Source organism: Asterias rubens, chromosome 4 (genome assembly GCF_902459465.1).
Source record: "Asterias rubens chromosome 4, eAstRub1.3, whole genome shotgun sequence".
Taxonomy (NCBI): Eukaryota; Metazoa; Echinodermata; class Asteroidea; order Forcipulatida; family Asteriidae; genus Asterias; species Asterias rubens.
In genome coordinates, this window is record NC_047065.1 from 7,712,416 (window position 1) to 7,736,572 (window position 24,157).

The following is a 24,157-nucleotide window of genomic DNA, read 5'->3' on the forward strand; positions in this document are numbered from 1 at the left end:
GATAAAGCCTAGTGGCTCAGAGACACGTGTTTCTATTGGCTGTTGAATTTCCATTTAGCGCTTAATGCATGTTTTCATTGATCGATTTTGCCCTATTGCCAGAGCACTGTGTAAAAGTATTCAATATCACTGAATAAAACGTTAGTCGTCAGCGGTGGTTTCTTATTAATTTAGCATCGTTTTTCTTGCGGGGAAATTGATTAAATATGAAAGCGACTGGAGCATTTAAAAGAGTTGAACACATCACACCTATAATTCGTCAAATACATTGGCTGCCTGTTTCGTACAGGATTCATTTTAAAATCCTGGGTTTTTTTTGTACATGTATTTCATTCTCATACTTGAGTAATTCATACTATACTTTACGTACAGTAGTGTAATAGGAGCTGTTGTATTATTAAGCCATGCAGCGAACTCTTCATGCTGCTACCCAAAACCCCAAATCCACAACCTACTGAAGACTTCGTAGATGCTCATTGTCACATAGATCAGTTATTGAATGTTACACACAACAAAGGGACATTCAGTCAATTCATGAAAACCGAAGGCATCGAGTGCCAAAACCTCCGCGGCTCTGTCGCAGTCTTCTGTGACCAATCCACCTTCAGGGACTACAACAGATGGTTGGAACTTGTTTCTGATGACTTGATCCACGTGGCAGTGGGATACCACCCAAACCAAGCGGCCAATTTCAAACCCAAGTCCGAACAAACAATCCGACACCTAATGAACCACTCGAAAGTGTGCGCATTGGGAGAAATTAGGTTGGACTATTCAATGAGACATATTCGAAACAAAGTAGTTCTCTGGCATTATAAATGTCTCCTGAAGCTTGCCTTAGAACTGAACAAACCATTAGTAGTGCATTGTCGAGACGCCGAAGACGACTGTATGAAATTTGCTGTAGAAATCCTCCCCCAAAATTGAAAAATTCACTTGCATTGTTTTTCTCAAGATTGGGGAAGAGCTCAGAAATGGTTGGCACATTTCCCTAATTTGTTCATAGGATTGACCCTGCTTGTCTCTGGGGAAAATGCGGGCGTGCAGTCAGAGCGCAAACTGTGCTACAATCACGGCTGAGGGCATGTTTTATTTGTTGGAAAAACCTGTCTTACGCTTTTTGGAAATGCGTGAGAAAATCTGCGAGTTGAGGAGGGCCCCTACAAAAACGTTTGGGAAACCCGTAAGGTCACTTTTTTTTTTTGCTTTGAAAAGAACAAATTTTTCAGTTTTTAGTGAGTAAAACAATAGTACATGTGACGTCATAGTCGCGCTAGACCTGTGAGTTTCTCGTATTCTCGCGTGTGTAGAAAAAACGGGGTGACGAAGCATTTTGTTATTAACTGAGTTGTGTGTTTTACCAATTACGTGATAAAATATTTTCAATTTTTTTTTTACTTTTAAGTTTTATGAATATTATGTTGTCCAAATAAACAGAAACAGGGAATTAATGATTTATGATTTATGATTTTAAATTATTTGTCAAGTTTTCACTCATTCTTTGGTGGGTAAAGTATGGGTTGTTTGTTTACATATATGACATTCCATTGACTATGTACCAGTCAAAGCGATCTTCCTTGGTTCAGGGTAAAGGTGATTGGTGATTCACTTACACGGTATCTACCTGACAACATACGTAGTGATGTGGTGGCGAAGCCTGGGTGTACAGTTCCCTGTGCCATAAAGTATTTGAGAAGTTTGGAGCATGGTGCTCATGTACCAAATCATGAACAGCCACATGTTGTCATGTTACATGTTGGGACAAACGACTTGTGCCGCAGTGTTCTTCACAGCTACATAAATTATTGTGAGCACATGATTCACCTTGCCAGAGAGAAATTTCTGGTAGCAAAGCTGGTTATAAGTGCAATTTTGCCTCGTCATGATGACACTGACCTGAACGGCCTGGGTCAAGTTTTCAACATCCATGTATCCATCCTTTGCAAAAAACTTAATGTCAGATTTGTAAACTTCTGCGAGCATTGCGAGAGTAATTCGCTCTTTGCCTTCGATGGACTCCACCTAAACTATGAAGGTAGCGCTAAGTTTGCTCAGACCATCACCGACGAGGCCACCTCACTCCTGGTCCGTACGATTCCTGGGTCTGCTCCTCATGTCGCCAAGCCAAAATGCCCAAAGGAACTGACAATTCTTGTCTGGTACCTGTCTGGTATCTATATAGTATATGTATTGAATGAGAAGGCTGATTCTGCAGAAACTCTGAAGAAAATGCTAGGTTAACTGTACAAATCGTATGGGGTTGGCACACTCATCAATCATTTAGTAATTGCAGGAGATGGTGCTAATGTGAAGTTGTTGTCAGAAGTCAAAATTGAATATGGCACTTCACTTGCATGGGTTATACCTTATCTTGGTGACTGGCATGTGTTGAAAAACTTTCAGGAGGTCATCATGACAATTTACTGGGATGCTGGTTTAAAAGAAGAACCTAAGATCAATCATAAGCAGGAAATGCTCCAGCGACTTCAAAGTTGTGCCAGTTTCAAAATGACACATAGATTTTTCATGCAGGTGTGTGAGTCAATTTATGCATATCAGTTACAGGGCCATTCTCTGAAAAGTGAGCCTGAACCATCAAATTTTTAAACTTCCTGTACATTAATGTTTATTAGTTTCATCATGTGACAAAATGTATGAATTTAATCTTTAAAAAAAAAAAGTAACAAGAAGTGTGATTTAATGCAGAAAACGTCATTTTCTATGAAAACCATTTTTTCCTAAAAATGTTTCCCAAAAATGTTTTTTTTTTCCTCGTGTACATTTTTCTAATTATTATTATTTTTTTTTAATGTATGTAAAAATATTACAATTGAGGGTATTTTGAAGTACTTTTTCAAAACAAAATTGAAAAAAAATAAACGTAGGGGAATGTACAGTTTTTTGTTTTTGTTGCAAAACACATGTCACACACGTAACAAAAACACATCAAAGTTTTAATAATAAAAAACCACAATGAAAGAAAAAATCATACTTCGTATTATAAATAAGTTTAGTAGTCCCTACAATGTTATTAGAAAATTTAAATGAAAAAATCTCAAAATTCAGGAAAACACCAAAAAATAGAGTGGTCACACACGTTACGTTTATGTAACGTGTGTGACTGTCACGTGTGTGACCTATAAAAAGCCCTACTGTTTATGCACAAATCTACCTTCAATGCATGTTAGCACTGTTCATTGAACTTTCATGATGATGACCTAGAAATGTATAACATTGTAGCATTTATAGCATCTTGATCCAGATGAATGCAGGCTGTCTTTTGCAAGTGTGTGTTAAGTGTACTCACTGAGTGTCAGGTTGTGGTTGTACAGCCAGGACAAGCTTGCAATTTCATGCAAGGCTAGAGGTAGAAATTCTGAAAATTAAGGTAAGGATAATTTACTTTTAATGGATGAATCGTTGTTTAGTATTTATACACTTCAATTATTGTTTAAATGTATGTAGTACAGGGTAGTTTAACTATCTACCTGCTTATATAACCTGGCTTAGAGAAACATGTACTTTACATGTAATATTTATTATTAGCAATTCATTGCAAGTTGTAAGATGGTCAATATAAATAAGGTGTGCATTGTAAACCTCTGTGTTTTTGTTGTTGTTGGTTTTTTATTGTTTTTTTTTTTTTTGCATTGTGATTAGGCTTCTTGATTAAGCCGACATCATACATGTTTGCATTTGTAGGTCCTTGGAAATGTTTTTCTGGTCTAGTGAAAAGTCCTCTGACCATCGACCTGATGTCGAGTGATGATACTGTAGGCATACATGTACCTCAAAAACTGCAAGTAAGTCAAGTTACATTTATGTACAGTACATAGATCTACACTGTAAAATAATGCTTGTGTTAAGGTCTTTCACTGTTAAGCACATGGGACTTAAATAGTAGACTATGGTACACTCACATATTAAAGGATGGCTAGTATAAGTAAATGTATAATTAAGAGGGCTTTGTAAGGACTTGCTATATTTTACAATGTTTTGTGATTAAAAATTTAATAATCTGCAGGGGAAAAAGTACAGAGGATAAAGACATCAGCCGAGCGAATGAAAAAATGGAGAGAGAGGAAAGCAAAAAAAGACTCCCATTTCACAAAGAAAGAAAGCGCAAGAGTAGAGAGAGCCAGAAAAAAGAAAGTATCGGCAATGAAACACAAGGAAAAAACAAGATACAGGCAAGCTGCAGCCCTCAGAAAAAGAAAATCAAGAAAAGCACAAAAAGCTGAAAAGAATAACCCAGTTGAAAATCCAAAATCAAAGAAACCATACAAGTGCCCCCAGTCACTTGGGAAAGCAATAAGAAAGTCGATGTTGTCCCTTCCATCATCTCCCCGTAAACAGAAATTAGTGGTAGAAGGTGTTGCAAAAAGAGTTGGGGTCCCAGTGTCTCCTAATAGTCATGGTAGTGACCACAAAGTAGACAATAGAAATTATGGTTTATCCCATGCAACTGTAAAAGCAGTCAAAGACTTTTACTGTGATACTGGTATTGTTTATACTAGTCCAGGGATGAAGGATGAGGTCACTGTGTGGGAAAATGGTGTCAAACACAGAATGCGTAGATACTATCTCACAATGTATCTGAAGGAAGCTTTTGCCTTATTTAAGGAGAAATATCCTGAATGTGTCATTGGATACTCCACATTTGCAAAACTTAGACCAAAGAATGTGTTTCTACTTAAAGATACCCCTGCTGATCAGTGCAAGTGTCGCATACATGAAAACTTCATACTGAAGATAGAAGCACTTGGGATCAAGTACACCAATGAGATTTGGGAAGTTTGTCTGTGTGATCCTAATGATTTGCAAGGCTCATGTTGGAAAGGGTTTTGCGACAACTGTCTTGGAAAGTTTGAGAGTGACCTAAATGAGCTTGACAAAAGTGTTGATGTTGAATGGTATGAATGGAACAAAACTGATACTGGGCGTATTAGAAAAGAGAAAAGGAATGGATGTGTTGGAGAATTGGTGGAAAAACTCATTGAGGGTTTCCCTAACTATCAAGAGCATGTTCGTGTAAAAAGGGTTCAAGCTTACACCTTTGAAAGTGACAAGAATAACACACATGTCATACAGATAGATTTTGCAATGGCATATTCCTGTGAATATCAGAATGAGATTCAGAGCGCCTTATGGTCAAGATCATCAGTTAATCTATTCACTGTGGCTATTTTCAACAAGGGTAAATGTAAAAGCTACCTAATTTGTACAGACAGTTCCGATAAGGGTAAAAACACAGTATGTACCTTTTTATGTTACCTGAATGATTTGATCCCGGCAGACAGTGATGTTATCATATACAGTGATGGGCCAAGTTCAGAGTTCAAAAACAAGTTTGCAATGAAAATTATCAACATCCTATCTGAGCAAAATAACCGCACTGTCTGGTGGAAGTATTTTGCCACCTCCCACGGCAAAGGCATTGTTGACGGCATTGGGGGTAGGGCAAAAAGTATGGTCAGACGGGCAGTAATGAGCAAAGGCCCTAAAGCTCCTGTTGTTCAGTCATCTGCTGACTTTGTAAAAATAGCTGAAAACCTCATGACTGACACAGAAGTGGTTCATGTTTCTCAAGCAGAAATCGACCACAATATTGAGCTGAACCACCCCTGGGATAATGTCCTTCCAATACCAGGAATTCAAAAAATGCATGAAGCAAAAGCAAGTCCAAATGGCAATGTTGAACTGTGGCATACATCAGGGGACCATGTTGAGCCTGAAGTAACAATCACTTATACAAAACATGAACCTGATCAGGAAGCTCCACTAACATGTTCTCTCCCTCCATGCCATCAAGAGGATGACCAGCTATGTAGGTTTAGTGTAGGAGACTGGGTTCTTGTTGAATATGATGGCATTGAGTATCCAGGTAAAGTTGAGTCAATCGTCAATAACAACATTGAGGTTGATGCAATGGAAAAATCTGGGGGGTACTGGAAATGGCCATCAAAGAACAGGGATCTTTTGTTTTACACCCTAGATAAGGTTTTGAGGACAATTTCTCCTCCTGATGTGGCAGGGAGCCGTGGGCAATATAAGTTTGCAGATGTCAGAAGTGAAAAATAATTTGAAAAAATAGTATGTTCTAACTTGAACACGTTTGATGCTGGATACTTGATTCAATGTGAAGTTCCAACCTGAACACTTTTTATTTAATGCTGGATACTTGATTAAATGTGAAGTTCCAACCTGAACACTTTTTAATTAATGCTGGATACTTGATTTAATGTGAATTTCCAACCTAAACACTTTTGAATTAATGCTGGATACTTGATTTAATGTGAAGTTCCAACCTGAACACCTTTTGAATTAATGCTGGATACTTAATTCAAGTTCCAAACTGAACACTTTTTAATTAATGCTGGATACTTGACTTCATAAATGAACATACATTTTTAAAGTTTTACTCTTTTGTCAATTCAAATTTATCTTTCTTTGTAAATGAATTTTTAATGTATTAATGAATGTTTTAACTGAATTCAAATGGATGTTTGTAATTCGTCTTCTGGGCAGTGAGATTTAAATGTTTTTTTATTAACCACAATAGTAGTAATAAATATTATTCAACCTTTCAAAACCTTTCATAGGTCCTTTTGTTTAGACAATTTTATTAACTTTCAAAACCTCTTGGCCCATCCTTTTTAGAGTTCCAACAGTTTTGTAGAACGTTAGTTGCACAGAACAAAGCAGGATTTTAATTAAAATAAAAAAAGTGTTATAAAAAATTGTTTTGAACTACATTTTGTTTCTCAGTGCATTTTGTTTTGGTCTGTAGTTATTCTTGTCCTGTATTTATGACAAAATTCCCACTGAGGAACAAGTGAGCCAATGGTCACACACGTTACGTAGTTTCTGGTCACACACGTAACGACACTATTTTTCGTGCCACATTGAAAAAACAAAAAATGAACTCAGATGACTGTGGCCATACATGTGGCCAATGTCTCTTCTCTCTGTCTATAGGAATGAAAAAAGTTGAAGGTCAGCCAAATCACAGAGTTTAAAGAAAGAAAACGCAGAGCTAGAGCAGAAATTCTTTTCAAAATACTACGCTTCAAAAATGCTTCCAAATGTCACACACGTGACGGGAGAATGGCCCTATTGCAGCCAGAGTTAGACGAGCAGAAAAAATGGAAGACCTACATCGTCCTGGAAATGAGGCAAAAAGAAGAGAGCATTGTTTTCATTTCCTGGCTCTATAAATGCTATACCACACTGAAGAACAAACCTATTGATGTACAAATCATTTTCCCTTTGAGTTTGATATTGATTTAGAAGCATGTCTGTAGAAATCCAGCACTTGTATGCCTACTTTGTTTAATGCTTGATGTTTTCTTTGAATTTCAGGACTCGTGCAGGTGTGCCCCTTATGCACAGCGCACACGTGAGATCTGTCTTGCTAACCAGAGAATGCTGAGGCAAATCCTTACTTTACTCAATGCAGACCAGACATGCCAGAGCAGCACAACGTTTTCCGACCATCATGATGAAGAGGCCCACATAGTAGACAATGAGGAGACACCCCCAAAAGAAGTTCCGGAGAATAACTTTGACATGTCGTCGACAAAGATTTTTGCTTTAAGAAAGACAAGCTCATCCATCCCCAACCTGGCACTGCTGCTTGTCCGTCAACTATTCACAGAAGAGGAAACGGCTTCAATTGCCGTGGAGTGAAAGGGACAAATCAACTGGACGGCACACGAATGAACTTTCTTAAAAAAGCGTATGCCTCAGTTTCACCTGGGTCCTACATGTATGATGTGTATTGGAAAAAACAGTGTGTGGCAGCTATAGATGAAGGTTGTAGGAGGCTGAAGAGATCAAAAGTAAGGTTGAATTTAAGCTAGTTCCCCCTTTTTGTTATATCAACCACACTAATTTTTTTATCACAACTTATCAAATAACACGAGTGTACATGTAGTTGTCAAGGGGAAATCCCAGGCTGAGCAATATTTTGAGAAACACGTGCAGGACGTCACAGACCCTCATTGGGCAACACATTCGGTTGTCACTTTTCATGAATGAAGTGGGCGAGATCAAGTCGTTGAAACATGGGCTGGCTGGCTCGTAATTGTGTAGGCACCAGGTGCAATACAACGTGTCAACAACACAATTAACTGTAAATCTCCAGTATAAGCAACGCAAGGGAAGCGAGCTGAGAAAATCGCCTCAAAATGTGCTGTGCCAAAACGTCATTTTTGTAAAGAAAATATGAATTTCCTGAGTTCATAGAGTGGAAATAATGACACAAGACACAGGTGTGGTATTTTATTAAATATTCATAGTGAAATTTAATTATTTTAGTGAGGTGTATAAACCTCCAAATGATCGACAGCGATGTTTTTGTTATGGTTACAGTACTACATGTACAGCTGTTGTATTGATCAGAACAGTTTTATGCATCAATGATTGCCAAACAAAGGCCCCCGTTGAGCCCACGAAGCTGTTTGCGGGTTGCGGGGGCCATTTGCGAGGCCCCGCCAATCTCTTGCGTGGTCCCTGTTACTTTTCTCGTGGGCCCCCTTACCCCCGCGGGTATTTTGCGAGGGTCCCCGCCACGTACTCGTTGCCCCTCGCGGGTTACCCTCGGGGGCTTGGAATTACTTGCGGCTGGTGCTGTAGCTCAAAATGCAAAGAGACAGAGAGAATACAGAGCAAAGGAAGCAGAAGAGAAAAAGAACTGGGCAGACAAAAGCAAAAGACCTGTGAAAAGGACCAGAGCTGAAATGGATTAAGAAGCAAATTGAAAAGAAATACAAGCTGCAAAGAAGAGAGAGAGCAAAGGGCTAGACTACCAGATGGGAAGAAGCAAGAACAGGTTTTGCAAAAAAGACGTCAGAAGAGAAGCCAAGAAAAAGAAGAGCGTATCAGGCAGCAACAAATGATTCAGGAACACAAGTTTTCTTAAAGGGTGCAAACTTATTGCATTTTAAGAAAGTTATTTTGTAGGCAACTCAGCAATAGTGTGATTGTTTAGTTCGACAGGTACTGCAGCGTATGCAGGAACATGGCATGAAGCTACGACCCGGTAAGTGCTCCCTTTTCCAGCCTCAAGTAAAATACCTTGGACGTATCGTCTCTGAGCATGGCCACTGCATGGATCCTAAAGAAACAGCTGCCCTTCAGGCTCTGAGACAAGAACGCCCATCGACGATTACCGAAGTACAACAGATCCTTGGTCTTCTTGGCTACTATAGACGTTATGTACCTAACTTCTCCAAACAAGCTTGAGTTCTATACGACCTCCTGAAGCAAGACATCTGCATGGTCTACCTTGACGATGTTCTCATCTACAGTACCTCTTTTGAAGATTATGTTGAGAGGGTTCAAAAGGTCCAGCAGCGTATGCAAGAACATGGTGCGAAGCTGCGACCTGCGAACCCCACTAAATTTCAACATGCGAGTGAGTAAGGACTCAGTACGTGACCAGCACATGTAAATACATCTCCCAAGACATCTCTCATTCACAAAATGTCTTCCAAGCTGAGCCAAACTTCCAGAAAGAGCCTTTGCAAGAGTCGATTCCTATTCAAGACAGTTCAAGACAGTAGAAATACCTACAACACCCGGGTCTTCCTCTCACACTGCTGATTTTCCAGGTCCGAATCTCTGCCTTGCGGCAACCGATCACAGTAGAAATACCTACAACACCCGGGTCTTCCTCTCACACTGCTGATTTTCCAGGTCCGAATCTCTGCCTTGCGGCAACCGATCACTGATCGACCGCTGGAAAGACGATTTGAACAAGGTTATCCCGAAATGTCCAAAAGTCAACACAGCAAAGAAACATCTACATCGGTAGACTTTGATTTTGCTAAATCCCTAGCTGCAACCGTGTCAAGACCAAGACACCACCCGCATACATAGTCTCCCAGTCAAGACCATCTAGTTGTCTACGACGAAGATTTCAAGGAAACTTGGAAAAACCTAGAGGCACATGTGGGTCTTGCTTTTGCAAAATTGACCCTTGATCAATACCAGAAGTTCAAATCAGATATCGAGCAACGACTAACAGAGGCCAAGGAAAGTTCCACCTCAAAGCTGGACACACATTTTAAGACCTAGGAAGAACTAACCACAGTGAAGAAGCTGTTTAGTTTCTTTTCGAGACCGAAGCAAGCTCCAGGCAAAGGCCTCAAGCGAAAGAGAGAAAATAGCCACTGACTTTTTAAACAACAAAACCACCAGTCTTTTTCAAGACCAACCCATCTTCCAAAGAGCGATTCAAACCATTGTTTAAACTGTGTCTATAATTAAAATATTTTGCTATTACTTGTGTACATTTTTGGTAGCGCATGATTGTGCTTTCTTTTCAGTCGTTTGAATGCCTCAAAGTAAAAAACGAATCTACATTGTATTTGTGTTTTTGCCTCTTTGGAGCCTATAAACTGCGAATCCCAAAAGTAAAAATAGCCGATAATTTCATTACATAATTTGAAGGTCATTTCTTTACTGTTAAAAGTGTTCTTTGCAGAGATAAAGATTAATTTTATGCCAGGCAGTGTTCATGTCACACGGGTAAAAACAACTTTTGTTAACGACAGTTGTTGTGTCTTACATGGGATTAGTTAACAAATTTGTTTTTCCCCCACCATTTACGGTGTGAAGTTACTGTGTAGATCTACGTAGATTTGTTAGTATACAACGACTTGATGAACTTCATTACTAGCGACCTGTTTCTTAACACATTTGCTTTTTTTCCTGAAGTCTATGAGAGTAAACTGATCGTTACCTTAACTAGTTCTTTTCAGAGCCACCACAACTCCTTGGGGAGAAATGTGACTCTCCATGCAAAAAACAGACACTTCCTGCCAAAAATTATGATTTATTTGCTCAGCATTTAGATTTGTTCACCATTTGTTTTGTTGATATCATATTTGGTGTTAAGCTTCTTTTTTGTACAGCGCCTTTGAGCAACATATTGGAAATTTGGCGCGTTATGAATCCAGGTATTGTTTTTTAGACATTATTATAGATGAGAATAGAAGCTTTATAACACCTACAAGGACTGTCGTCGATTTCACAAAACTCTTCCTAACTTAAGATTAATCTTATGACTTAGGAAGAGTCCCAACCCTGCACTGCAGCATGCAGACACTAAGATTAATCCTAAGTAAGGACGATTTACTCGTCCTCGAGTTAATAAGACGAGTCCCAACTCTTTGTGAAATCGACCCCTGATATCAAAGGTATTCTTTAACATTGAGTGTTTCAGAAATCAAATCACATTGGTATCATGCTTGATGTTTCAAATCTCTTCACTTGCAACGCAATTTCAATATTTCCAAGAAGTGTCTGGTTTTGGCATGGAGCATCCCATTTAAAGAATCTTGCGACAAATTATTCTTTTATAGATTGGGTTCTCAAAAGTTTCAAATGATAAGTTATAAAAAGGGTTGAAGGCACTAAACATGTTTGGTAATTGTCAAAGAACTGTATCTCAACATATGCATAAAATAACAAGCCTGTGAAAATTGGTTATTGAAGTTGCAAGAAAATTATGATAGCAAAAACATCCTTGTACAAAATAGTGTGCTTTCAGATAGGAATAAAAGGCTTCTGGCCAGAAGTCCTGGATTGTTTTAGTGAGAAATGACCTCTTTCTCAAAAACTTTGTTCCTTCAGAGGGAGTCGTTTCTCACAATGTTTTATACTACCAATAGCTCTCCGTTGCTCGTTACCAAGTAAGGTTTTATGCTAATACACACTTTGAGTAATAACCAACTGGTGCAGTGCCTTTAAGAATCATAATTTGTGGTTAACCTCCAATGATGCCCCACATCTCCAATAACTATAATGTCAAGAGTGAACCTCAATGTAACAGCTCAATGTTACATCTGAACATTTTCTGCATCAAAGATGAACAGGGTACCTATTTATTTTCCATCTTCACAGTCCCTCTAGGGTCTTCAGTAATTCCGTTTCCTCTTCTTTGCTGCACTCTTCTGCAATTTCTTACGAAGCTGAAACAAAACACAATCATGTCTTTAAATAACTGTTGGTGTTCATTGACAGAACTATTGCATCGGGGTTAAACATAACACTCTAAAACAGTTGTCTACCCCACAAGACCACTGACCTGAAACAGTGACAAATGCCGAGGGGTTGTGGTTGGGGGGAAGGGGGGAGGTTATTGGCAAGGATGCTGAAGTGTGAACTAAGGAATCAGTAACTGAAGTGTGAATTAAGGAATCGTAACGTTTTGTGGGCTTGATATTTTGCTCTCTGAACGAAAAAGTTGGGGACTTTTGATTGAGTACAAGGGCCGACCTACATGTGCATATGGTATTGACTTTCATTGACTTTTCAGGCTTCTTAAAATAGTTTTGGTGCTGATTTTACATAGGGCTGAAAATCAGAGCGAGTTTAAAGTCAGGAGAATATCACGCCTAGTTTTGTTTACATTTGCAAATACTGTGTTTACTGGATACAGAAACAACAAACACTGAATTGTTGTCTCAGTGCTATCAGGTTGTTAATTGCCTTTGCAAAAGGTCAACATAGGCAAAATTTGTATAAGTTTGAAGCCTGCCCGCTTTAAAGGTAGTGGACACTATTGGTAATTACTCAAAATAATTATCATCATAAAACCTGTCTTGGTTACGAGTAACGGAGAGAGGTTGATAGTATAAAACATTGTGAGAAACAGCTCCCTCTGAAGTGACATAGTTTTCGAGAAAGAAGTAATTTTCCACGAATTTGATTTCGAGACCTAAAGTTTAGAATTTGAGGTCTCGAAATCAAGCATCAGAAAGCACACAACTTCGTGTGACAAGAGTGTTTTTTTCTTTCATTAATATCTCGCAACTTCGACGACCGATTGAGCTCAGATTTTCACAGGTTTGTTATTTTATGCATATGTTGAGATACACCAACTGTGAAGACTAGTCTTTGACAATTACCAATAGTGTCCACTGGCTTTAAACGGCCGTGTTAGAACTCGTCGCTGCCCTTTTATTCCCTGATTTACAAATAATTATAACTGGATTTACCTTGCTTGGTAACTTCCGCCTGAAAAGAAAATGCAAAGAAAAACAGGGCGTTATAAAAGATTCAAATAACCCACTGTGGCTCTCAGTGATATTTGTTATAAACCATGCAAGGATGGGTTTAAATTTCATTGGGCAAATTCATCTGTGAAGAACACATACTGTAACGTGGTGGTGGGTTGGGGGTTATCCTTTATGAAGGGATTTGCCCAGGTGTTCCTGGCTGTGGCTGCTGAATGCGCCGTAGCACCTTGTAAACTCTTATAGGGTGCTACATAATTGGGTCTCAGAATTCCTAACTTTCAATAACCTATCTTTCTGAAAGTTGATATATATTCAGCGCCTTGAGTACCTTGTTGGTAGATACATGCGCTATATAAGACTTTGATATTATTAGTATGGGCAAACAAAGATCCACTCTCTAATAGGAGACTTTTGGGATGCTTGGTGGCAGCAGACTTACCAGGTAAATTTCATTGTTCTCTGTAATTTACGCGTGCTCAGAACTACTTAAACAATGGAAATTTGCCTGGTAAGTCTGCTGCCACCTAGCGTTCCAAAGTTTCCCATTATCTGCCAGCCACAACTCATTGTAGATTTGTTGTCCTTAAATTCTAAATGTTCAATATACGATGCAAAGTAATTTGCCCCCACCCCTTATATCTGCACCTCCCACAAGAAAACCACTTCACATTGGGTCGTTTTACAAACTCACTTCTTCTTGGTGGGCATGTCCTCATGTGACTGATCCAAAATGCTGATGTCATCAAATCGGGTCAGAGACTTCAGACTAGAGGTCGTAGTTAGTCTCCGCTGGGCTTGCTGTAAAGTCAAACACAAAATACAATGTACGTCACAAATAAAACAACAAAACTTGGCAAACTTGGAATAGGTAATTCTACTATTAACCCATGTGTATAACTTGTTTCTACTTTAATATGTAGTTGAGTACTTTGTAGATTTAATTTTGTAATTGATCATTTATCCAGTCTTGGTTTGCCCCTTTGCCCAATAGCTTTGAGATAACATTGTACTGTTTACTTTAGAGAATCATTATAGAATTGGTTTTGCTAGCAAAAACGTTGCTGGCAGTGTAAGCACTTTATGTAATCCACCATATACATAAACTGACAAACCTGCAGAAGTTCGAGATCAATGCATCAATGCCAAAACAAAAATGAATAAAACGCTCACTGAGCAATAAAATCCAAACGCGAAACTAGATTATTTATTTCTTATCAAATATGAAATGTCAGCAACATCATTTCAAGGGATGTTTTCTGCTATCATCATCATTAGACTGAGTAAGTTTTATGTAAATCTGTGATCTTCACAACCTTTGTTTCAAACCAATTCTGTAACGTTCCTTTAAGCTTGTTTCCAAGCAACAGGAAGTAAAAACAGCTAAACTTTGTACCTTTTCCTTCTTGGTTACTTGAAGACGAACAAAGTTCTCCTCTTCATATCTGTGAAATAATAAATGACAGTCATAAAAGATTAACCGTTAGTGCAACATTAAGGCTTGTTCAAAATACACTGGGTATTGTATAAGCTTGGGCGGTTCCAGAAATTTGGGGCTCGGTTCCGGTTCCGAAAAAAAGCTCGGTTCTGAGACATACCCGGTTCCAATTCAATATAAAACATAAGCCGCCCGTCCCGAGCTCACACACACATAATTGAGCCGATCTATTTTAACTGAAAATAACCAAGTTAATCAGACATCGGTCCCGAGCTCACACACACACAATTGGAGCCGATCTATTTTTAACGAAAATACCAGAATACCAACCCCAAGTCAATCAGACATCGTGCCACCGAGCACCTATTCTCCCTGCATTTAACCAAGTCTTTGATTTAGCCGGCAGTCAGTATGTCCGTTGTGTAGCAGTACGTCCGTAGTGCAGTACGTCCGTAGTGCAGTACGTCCGTAGTGCAGTACATCCGTAGTGCAGCACGTCCGTAGTGCATGCAGTGTGTCGTCTCTGTACATACAAGTGTACATGCCTGTACATGCATACAGTACTGTGTGTTTTGTGCATGGATGGGGCAAGCTTTTATAAATATGGATATATCGGCAGCCAATCACAACGTGCTGTCTATTTGGACTTTGGACTCTGTACATGTACATGTATATGCATGAGATATACATGTATAGATGCCTATGCATTGGAGGGGGCTGTGCACTGTGTATGCAGCCACACGTGATAGTTGATACTCATGTCGGCTTGAAGCCTTTGCACACTGTATCTGCGGTCACCGCTTTCAACATCAAGCCTCAATTTCTAGAGCCGGTTCGTCGCAGGATCGGCTCCACAGAGCCTTTTATAGTTGGGACTCGGTCTTTTAAAATCGGAACCGACAAAAGCGGGTACCCGGTTCCACAGAAGAGTGGAACCGCCGGTTCGGTTTTCAATTTGGAACCGGGTAGAACCGGGTAACCGAAGGAACCGCCCAAGCTTAGTATTGTAAACAAAATCTAGAACCAAAGTCTCCAATATGGACCATTTTATATTAATGCAGTTATATTAAACGCTCTTGCATGAGAGTTTTTGGAACAATAGGTGGCAGCAGACATACAAGGTACATCCACTGCCGAGCGATTAAGAACACCGGTTTCAAGCACTGGTGTTTGATCAGCAGGGTGTGGGTTCGGATCACGGTCGTGACACTTGCTACATAAAATTGGGGAGGTAGTGCTTTCTGCTCTACCGGCCAGGCTTCGAATTGATGATACCCAAGCCTACATCCGTATGGACTGTGAAAGGGTAACCCTGTACTGTTTCAGCCCTAGGAGTAGGTGGCAACGGCCTCTGCAATAAATAATTGTCGCCCACACCTTGAAGTGGCCTTTAGGCCTTGTGTGTCAGGCGACTTGCATAAAAATTAAAAAACAACAAAAACAATGGACAATTGCAGCGTATGGCTGCTGCAACCTAGTCTTACATTGGAATGAGAATAAATAAGACTTGCAATTACAACTCAAAGAATAGTTAATCTTTTACAAATCAACAAATAAATAAACAAGTTTTTACATACTCTCGTTTATGTCTGGCTTCATTATCATCTTTCAGTCTGTGTAAATGAGTGCCCTCCTGCAAATGAAAGCAAAGAAATATTAAGTACATCTATGTACAAATAAATAGACACAATCTCTGTAAGGATAGGTGAAGATTTAGGGTGAATTGGGAGAACAATATTTGGCTGTAAGGAAAATTGCAGATTTGAAGTTAAAAGATGAATAACAAACATGTTCCAAATTTTCAAAATTGGCTGACACACTTGACTGTGACTGAAGCCATCATGGTTTAGCGTGTTGTTCACGGACTAACATGCCATGACCAAGATTAATCCTAAGGTAAGACGAGTTACTCGTCCTAACTCGAGATAAGACGAGTCCTAACTCTTTGTGAAACCGACCCCTGGAAGTAAACACAAACTTTAACAACACCAGAAATTAATTTCAGTGCATTAGCACATTTGGCAATGACACAAGACGACCTTCTTGGCATTTTAAAGACTTTTGGCATAACTTTTGTACACCTCAATGCTAAGTATTAGGAAAATTCATGCATAAACCATCAATTTATTCAAGCAAAATGACAATGAAAAAAAAATACTGCGGACTCCAAATAACATAATGCAAGTGATTTGAAACTGTAAATCAAATCAACATTTTGACTCACCCGAACCTCCTCTGGGCCATCAAAGTATTCCTCTGTAATACAAACGAGTTCAATAATGTGAATTTATTATAAGAGCGGTTCATTTTCAGGGAATTTTCTGCCGAATCAGGGACAGTTGGCAGCTCTCTGAAGGGGCACAAAGCAGATGTTCAACTGTACTGAGCCCAATATTATGGCTCTGCTTACCGTAAGCACAGAATCAGCGCTTACGGAAGCAGGGAATTCTGTGCTTACTGCGAGGGTATTTCACGGGTTAGCGTCAAATTTTGGCTTCTGCGCGTGCGGAGTTCACATTACTAGGTATTCTACGCTTACAAGGCTAGTGCAGAAATTTGGTGCTTGCATGTAAGCGAGGAATTGTAAGCGCAGAATTTGGCGGTAAGCAGAGCCATGAAATTTGCGGCCCTGTTCTCGTTGAGAATGCTGCCACAAGTGACCAGTATACCCAGACCCAGCAAACTGCCTGCCCTCTTGGGATGTAACATAAAGAAAATAGGGGTGTGGTTGAAAACCATAGCATCGGGTACAATAAGCAAAGGCAAGGATCCAGGAGGGTAATCTTCTGCACTGCATAAATAATGACTACAACATAGTACAACTGCTTCAAATCTACACTCCATCAAGGTATCTTCGATCAAGTTCCATGATCCTCCTCATTGAACCCAAGTCTCGACACTTATGGGGAGACAGGTCTTTTTCTTCAGCTGCGCCACGCATCTGGAACTCTCTACCACTTAATCTTAGATCTTGTCTTTGTACCACAAAATTCAAATCTCTTCTCAAAACTTATCTTATGTCACAACTACTTATGTCACAACTTATCTTATTTTCAACAACTAATTTTGTTGTGTCTATTTTTCTTTGTTTTGTTTTAGTTTTGTTTTAGTTTTGTTTTTGGTTTTACTGCACCTTGAATACCCAGCATTAGAAGTCTTATTATTATTATTATTATTATTATTACTATTAGAATACCTCTTTATTTTACACTGTTCAGGGCTGTCCACAAACCCAAGATCACTACATATTGAATGAAAGTTTACGATAATTGATACAATTTTTAGTTCTTACGTCTGAGTTCTTGCATGAGAGCACTGCTCAGGGCTCTCTTCTTAGCTTTCTCAAGATGCTTCTCCTGCCTCTGCTTCACCGTCTCATCACCATCTATAGCCAGGAACAAAGATAACGAAGAAATAGTAACATTTAAAAAACTTGTTAACTTTTGGTACAGCTATACAACACTTTTTAAATTGAAGTGTCAGCCACTTCCGATAGGCCTCATAAGTTGGAACCAAAACATTTAGCTAGAATCTGAAATCCTTATTACTAGGCATGGGCGAATTATTCGAATATCCGGTTAATGGCGGATAGGATTTCCTATCCGTAACCGCGAATGCCTTTTTTTTCTTAACCGGATATCCACAATGGGCGCGAATACCTATTTATAGACCGGATAGTTCTGTAATTCCAACCAAGTAACCAGATATTCTTTAATATCCGAATATCCGCGGACGTCAGGCGACAACTGATAGGAATGTTTTGTCTGAATCCTTATGAAACTTCTATTAAGACAGCATAAACAGCATAAATTAAGTATTTAACTATGCTCACCTCCATGAAGAGTTAAAACAATGACATTTCTGACGTAATTTGTTCAAAGATTACGAATGTTTTCCTTCACGTAGAGTCAAACACGATCAAAAGAAAAAGCAAATCGCCATCTTTAAATTAGATCCGGTTATTTTTATGAATGAACCGAGTGACACTGTCTAAAACTAATATCGATCCGCCCATAAGATCTCATTACAAACGAACAGCGCCCTCTAGCGAAAAAAAAATAAATATTTATAATTTTCTTTTTTTAATAGTGCCCTCTAGCGGCGAAAAAAACTAATGAATACCGGTTAATTTCGGATAGTTGGCCAGCGGTATCCGAATATCAAAATTTCACTATTCGCCCAGCACTACTTATTACCAGTTGCAAACCCATTATCCTTCAACAAAAATGAAAACCTACTACTACATAAATGTATTTAGTCAACCCATACTCTAAAGTATATTACTTCAATATAAACCACAAGGGAAACTGACTGGGTAAATTTGTAAATGATTTTTGGGGTTGAACAAAGAATTGACTAGAGTGGGATTCGAACCAACGACCTCCGGATTAACGTGCCGGCGCTCTACCAACTGAGCTATCTAGCCCTATATTGGCGGTGTCCCTATTTTGTCAATATCTTTGTTCGGGGTGCCAGTCAGAAGCCATACAACCGTTTACTGCCGTGTAGCCAGGGATCACACCCAAATTACGATACAACCTGGGAAGCGGCAGCTAGGGGATCACCTTAAGGGGATAGCTCAGTTGGTAGAGCGCCGGCACGTTAATCCGGAGGTCGTTGGTTCGAATCCCACTCTAGTCAATTCTTTGTTCAACCCCAAAAAGTATATTACTTCAACAGAGAATTAGACTTAAACAGTGCATGCATTAGGTCGCATTCCTTTATATCAGCAGAACTTGGCGAGAACGTTTTTTTTTACTTGCAGGGAAAGGCGTTAAATTTAGAATTGCATTTCTTTTTCCGTTTTCATTGACAGTCTGTTCAGCAACTTCAATAAGGATTGTGCAGTGGAGCATTAAATTGTGGACCCTCGTGCAATGGGCTGTATGTTGTACAAGTAAAAAGCTTATACGACTTGGCATTGAATTGAGAAAAGTTTCCGTATGGCGCCACCACTTTTATTTCTCATTCGATATGAAATAAAATAGTACCTTATTTACTTCAATGAGATATCATTTTTGTAAAAATGAATGGAGCTGTCGGCAGGATGCGGAAAGTTATCCTTGAAATGCTCCACTGTGGGCAGTTTGATGATGTTCTGAGGGACTGCAATTACATAGACCTTTTCGCAAATACCAAGCGCAAGTGCAAACTGTCGAGTGAGGTGCATGCTGGTTTAGCTAGTGATCAAATTTGATAGCTAGCTAGACCAGCATGCACCTTATTCCACGTCTATTGTGCGCATACTGAGTATTTGCAATAGGGTCTATGAATGTCACAATGCCCATGAAACAATTTGAATTTCTTTGTTATCACCCACAACTATCATCAATACCGCATCTAGCCTTAAATGCTTCAGAGCACTGACTTACCGTAATGCATGGCAACCACTTTTGGAGGCACATACTTCTTTGGTTTTGCGACTTCATCATCGTCTGAACTGTCTTCTGCATCTTCCTCATCGAGCTGTAAGCAACAAGGCAAATTAAACACATACTTTTGATATGATAGTAAATGGCTGATTGAAGAAAATAACTGGGGAAAAAAAACCTGACCTATCAAAGAAGAGGGCTGTCTAAATTCAATGATGGATTTTTGTTTAATATGTGGTTAGGTGTGTCATCAGTTTTAAGGATCAGGTTGTTCTTGTTTTATTGTCTACCAAGTAAATTGAAATAAATCATGTAATTCTCACCCCCCCCCCCCCCCCCCCCAGTAATGGAGCCCCAAACCAATATTGGCCCCTAGCAAAGTCGGCCACAGTTATATTATGTTTTTTTATCCAAGCTCAAACATACATCTAGGGGCGACTTTGCAAGGGAGCGACATTGCCAGGAGGCAGGCAGCTTTGCTAGGTGGCGTCATTGTTTGGGGCGACATTGTGGGGAGTGGGGGGGGGCACTTTGAAACAACTAGGGTGAGCTGTTGAGGGGGCGACTTTGCAGGAAACGACTTGGTTGGGGGCGCGCTTGCAAAGGGGCAAGATGACCAGCACTCAGGTTAAATATTGTATACTAACCTTGCTAAGCAGATTGCCGGGATTTGGTTTATATCTAAGTGGATCATTTTCAGCGATTGTTCCTGTAGCTGCCGTCTTAACGAGCTTATCAACCTGGTAATGTAGCTTCTGATCAATCGGTCTCATGCGCTCTAGAACTGTTCTGATCTCAACCAGGTGCTCAATGGATGGGTTGCCGCTTAGCTTACGACCCTCAGTCTTCCGCATCATGACGCACGTCACATTCATTAAGTAGCTACAAAGAGTCAACAATCAAAAACAATGATAAACAATCTCGTTACAGGCCTGTATGCTTCTTTTTTTTTTTAAGGGCAAGGGCACCAAGGCAGTTTCTCCTTGGTGAAGGGCATCCTATGGGGAAATTGTAAGTTTCCACTGGAACATTCCAAGGGCACTAAGGCAATGACCAGTGTGCATGGAAGCAATTGCCTTCGCCCTGAAGTATCAGGCGTGTAGTGAACTTTGCCATACAAACGGCCATCAGAAGACCCACTGGGCACCCCTCCAATGTCTGCAACACTGTTTCCTTAGGATGTCATCAGCATGAACAATTATGTCAATTTCAAGACACAGGCTCTGGTAAATTGTTTATTTCTCTCTGCACAAGGATAGTATTTGTTAGCAATGGGATTATAGAGAGGTGATCAAACATATATCCGTCCCCTGAACCTTTAATATTGAGCAATGTTAAACAACTTGTCACTCCCATGACGTCACAAAAACATCATAAGCCAGAATGGAAATGACCGTGAGAGGGTGATGAATAGCACCTTTTAAAAAGTGTTTCTCTCATCTTCTAATTTTGGGCTATGTTGCTGTACCAGTCCCCCCTGAAGATAAAATTGAAGAAATGATAACTAATGATTTACATATTCCTTCTAGTTGTCAGTATTACATTCAAGTCAACCAAGAATAATCTACTTATTTCTGACCTTAGAAGTAGATGGTATTTGACTTCCAGGAAGCTGATTCCTTTGGATGTAGATACTTCTCCATCTTCTACTTTCTTCAGTAGAGTCTGCACACTGGCTGTTACACCTGACACCTGATACGAGGTGAACAAATAAATTTGATATTCAATACACAGTATACTTACACCCAAATGTAATTTTAAAAGTAGGTACAGACAATTTTCACTTGCCCCTGACAGGATTATTTTCTTGATATTGCCAAGTAATTTTTCTTTGAGAGAGCCACTGGCACAAATAAAACGGGATTTGAGAGGGTCACACAAAGGGGCACAGCAATTTTCATTTTGTAATTCTATGAGGAAATGTAAATCAGTCTTGGAACTTTGCAAAGGGCGCCACAGAAAAAGCGTAGGCCTGGTGATGTGATATGTTGGGAAATAACTTTTAACACATGTTGGCCCTTAGTGTTATCAGAAAACTCTAATTCTCATGATCTATTTGATGAGTAAATGAACTCAGTTTTGAGTTTAGCAGGAAGAGCCAAGTTTTGGCATCGAGGGTCCAGTATATAAATGCATCAATGGTAATGAGACAATCTGACCTAGTGTTTACTTACTTGATCTGAGAGTCCTTTTAGAGAGGCGATTAATTTGACAACATCTTGCTCCACCTTCAGAGAGTAAAAAATACAACCATTAGTTGTGATTTTAACTTAAATGATCGGTTGATGGATTGGTTATACAGAAACACATTTAAACTAATGACAATACTATTATAAACTACATTCATAAACACCCCATACAGTTTCTCTACTCCTATGGGTGTAGAGCGCGTCATGTGGGGGTGTTTAAACGATCGATAATGACCAGCTGGAGCTGGCTGTTTATAACCGGCAGGCTTCCGCATGTCGGGTGCGCAAGATTATCACGAGGAACGCAATTCATAGCTATTAGACATGTTGGAGTGCCTCAAGGAACTGTGCTTGGCCCCCTTCTCTTCCTTACATTCATCAACGACATCCCAACTGGCATCACCTCCAAGCTGCGCCTGTTTGCTGACGACTGCCTCATGTATCGGTCAACCTACAGCACGACATTGACCGCCTCCATCAATGGTCACTGGACTGGCAGATGAAATTCAACACCGATAAGTGCCATCTGATGAGGCTTACCCGCCGCCGCAAAATAACCAGCACCCAATAACATCTGGGAGGTGACCAACTCACTTCTGTTGAGGAGTACCCCTACCTAGGCCTCACATTCTCATCCAACATGTCCTGGCAGAACCACATAGAAAAAGTTTCCAACAAAGCAAACAGAATGCTGGGCCTCCTACGCCACAACCTAACATATTGTTCAAGAAAAATCCGTGAGAAAGCATACATAGGCCTCGTCAGACCACACCTAGAATACTGCAGCACAGTTTGGGACCCCCACAGCAAAAAAGACATCACCAGAGTGGAGAGTGTTCAAAGACGTGCTGCCAGATTTGTCCTCCAGAGGTACCAACGTAGAGACAGTGTTTCCTCCATGCTACAACAACAAGAGCTGGCGTGGAAGTCACTTGAATGGAGAAGACAGGCCGCCAGTCTGTCAATGCTCTACAAGATACAGCACAACATCGTCGCCATCAATGCCTCCCATTACCTGTCTCCAATGATTCCTTCCAACAACAGATCATACCACCCTTGCAAACTCCTGACCATCACTAGCCGCACTCAGCTATGGTAGTTCCTACTTTCCAAGAACAGTCAAACTCTGGAACTCGCTCCCAGTTGTGGTGTTGGCCGCCCCAACCTTAGAGTCCTTCAGGGGAGGAGTTGTAACAAGCTTATAAGCAGCAGCCCAGTTTTTACTCGCACTTTGTCTAGCACCAGTTGAGTCCCACTTCCAGTTGTCTCGTCTTCATCACCTTCAGTTTATTCAGTTTTGTTTCTGCACTGCATCAACAATCAAGCACCCTTGGCCTTACGTCCTCACTTAAGGATTCTGCCGAGTATCAACGTAAACGTAAACGTAAACGTAGAAACAGCGTCTATCGTTCTAAGCGTGCACGCGTACACATAATCAACGCGCATCATACAGATTCTTCACAAAGTTTTTGAAAAAACTATATGAAACCTCAAGTTTTCAATTGTCTTAGTGTCTACAATTGTATTTTTTAAACATTTTTTAACAAAAGGGAAAAAATACCCAATCCGTGCTGTGTACAGAACCAGCGCAGCTAGCACCTCATGCCGCAGCAGCATGGCCAGTGGCGCGGCATGGATGCAGCGCGTGCATTTGTTGCAGAAATGAAAAACCAAACCAAATAACTTTCCCAATTATAAATGCATGATGATTAAAAGAGAATGCTTATTTTTCAAGCATCACCTTTGTCTTCAAGAGCCCACGAATCGCTATTAGTATTATAGTTTACATTTCGGGAAAAGAAAATTGCATCAAAAACATAAAATAACGTTTGCTGAATTTTTACTCACGTGTGCTGCCATCTTGCCTTCAGATATTAGTGACCCTTTCATTATAGCTAAAGGGGGATTAATAATTTTCTTTAATATACCTTTAAAAATAAACAACATTTATAAACTATATGAACGGTAATACTATTTAAAAACGTAAATGCAGTAAATGCGTTGGATAATAATAACAACAAAAGTAATCGTAATGATAAGTACGTATAGTAGATTGATTGGGTGAAATCAGAATTGAACAATAACAAGCCTTTTTTGTTCCATCATCAGCTGCTGAGTCCCTGTCCAAAAATG

The 24,157-nt window shown here is 39.7% G+C and overlaps 1 protein-coding gene across 1 annotated transcript; it reads right to left on the reverse strand.

Moving 5' to 3' along the window:
• Window positions 1–11,899: 11,899 nt before the first annotated feature.
• LOC117289106 (neuroguidin-like) lies at window positions 11,900–23,889 on the reverse strand. Its single transcript, XM_033770075.1, has 12 exons — window positions 23,873–23,889; window positions 22,010–22,063; window positions 21,415–21,527; window positions 20,483–20,717; window positions 19,836–19,929; window positions 17,756–17,848; window positions 16,688–16,719; window positions 16,041–16,096; window positions 14,422–14,470; window positions 13,720–13,826; window positions 13,008–13,026; window positions 11,900–11,978 (listed from the first exon to the last, which is right to left on the reverse strand). The coding sequence occupies exons 1-12, from the start codon at window positions 23,882–23,884 to the stop codon at window positions 11,925–11,927; spliced, it is 918 nt and encodes a 305-aa protein (XP_033625966.1). The 5' UTR covers window positions 23,885–23,889; the 3' UTR covers window positions 11,900–11,924.
• Between the last annotated feature and the right edge of the window lie 268 nt (window positions 23,890–24,157).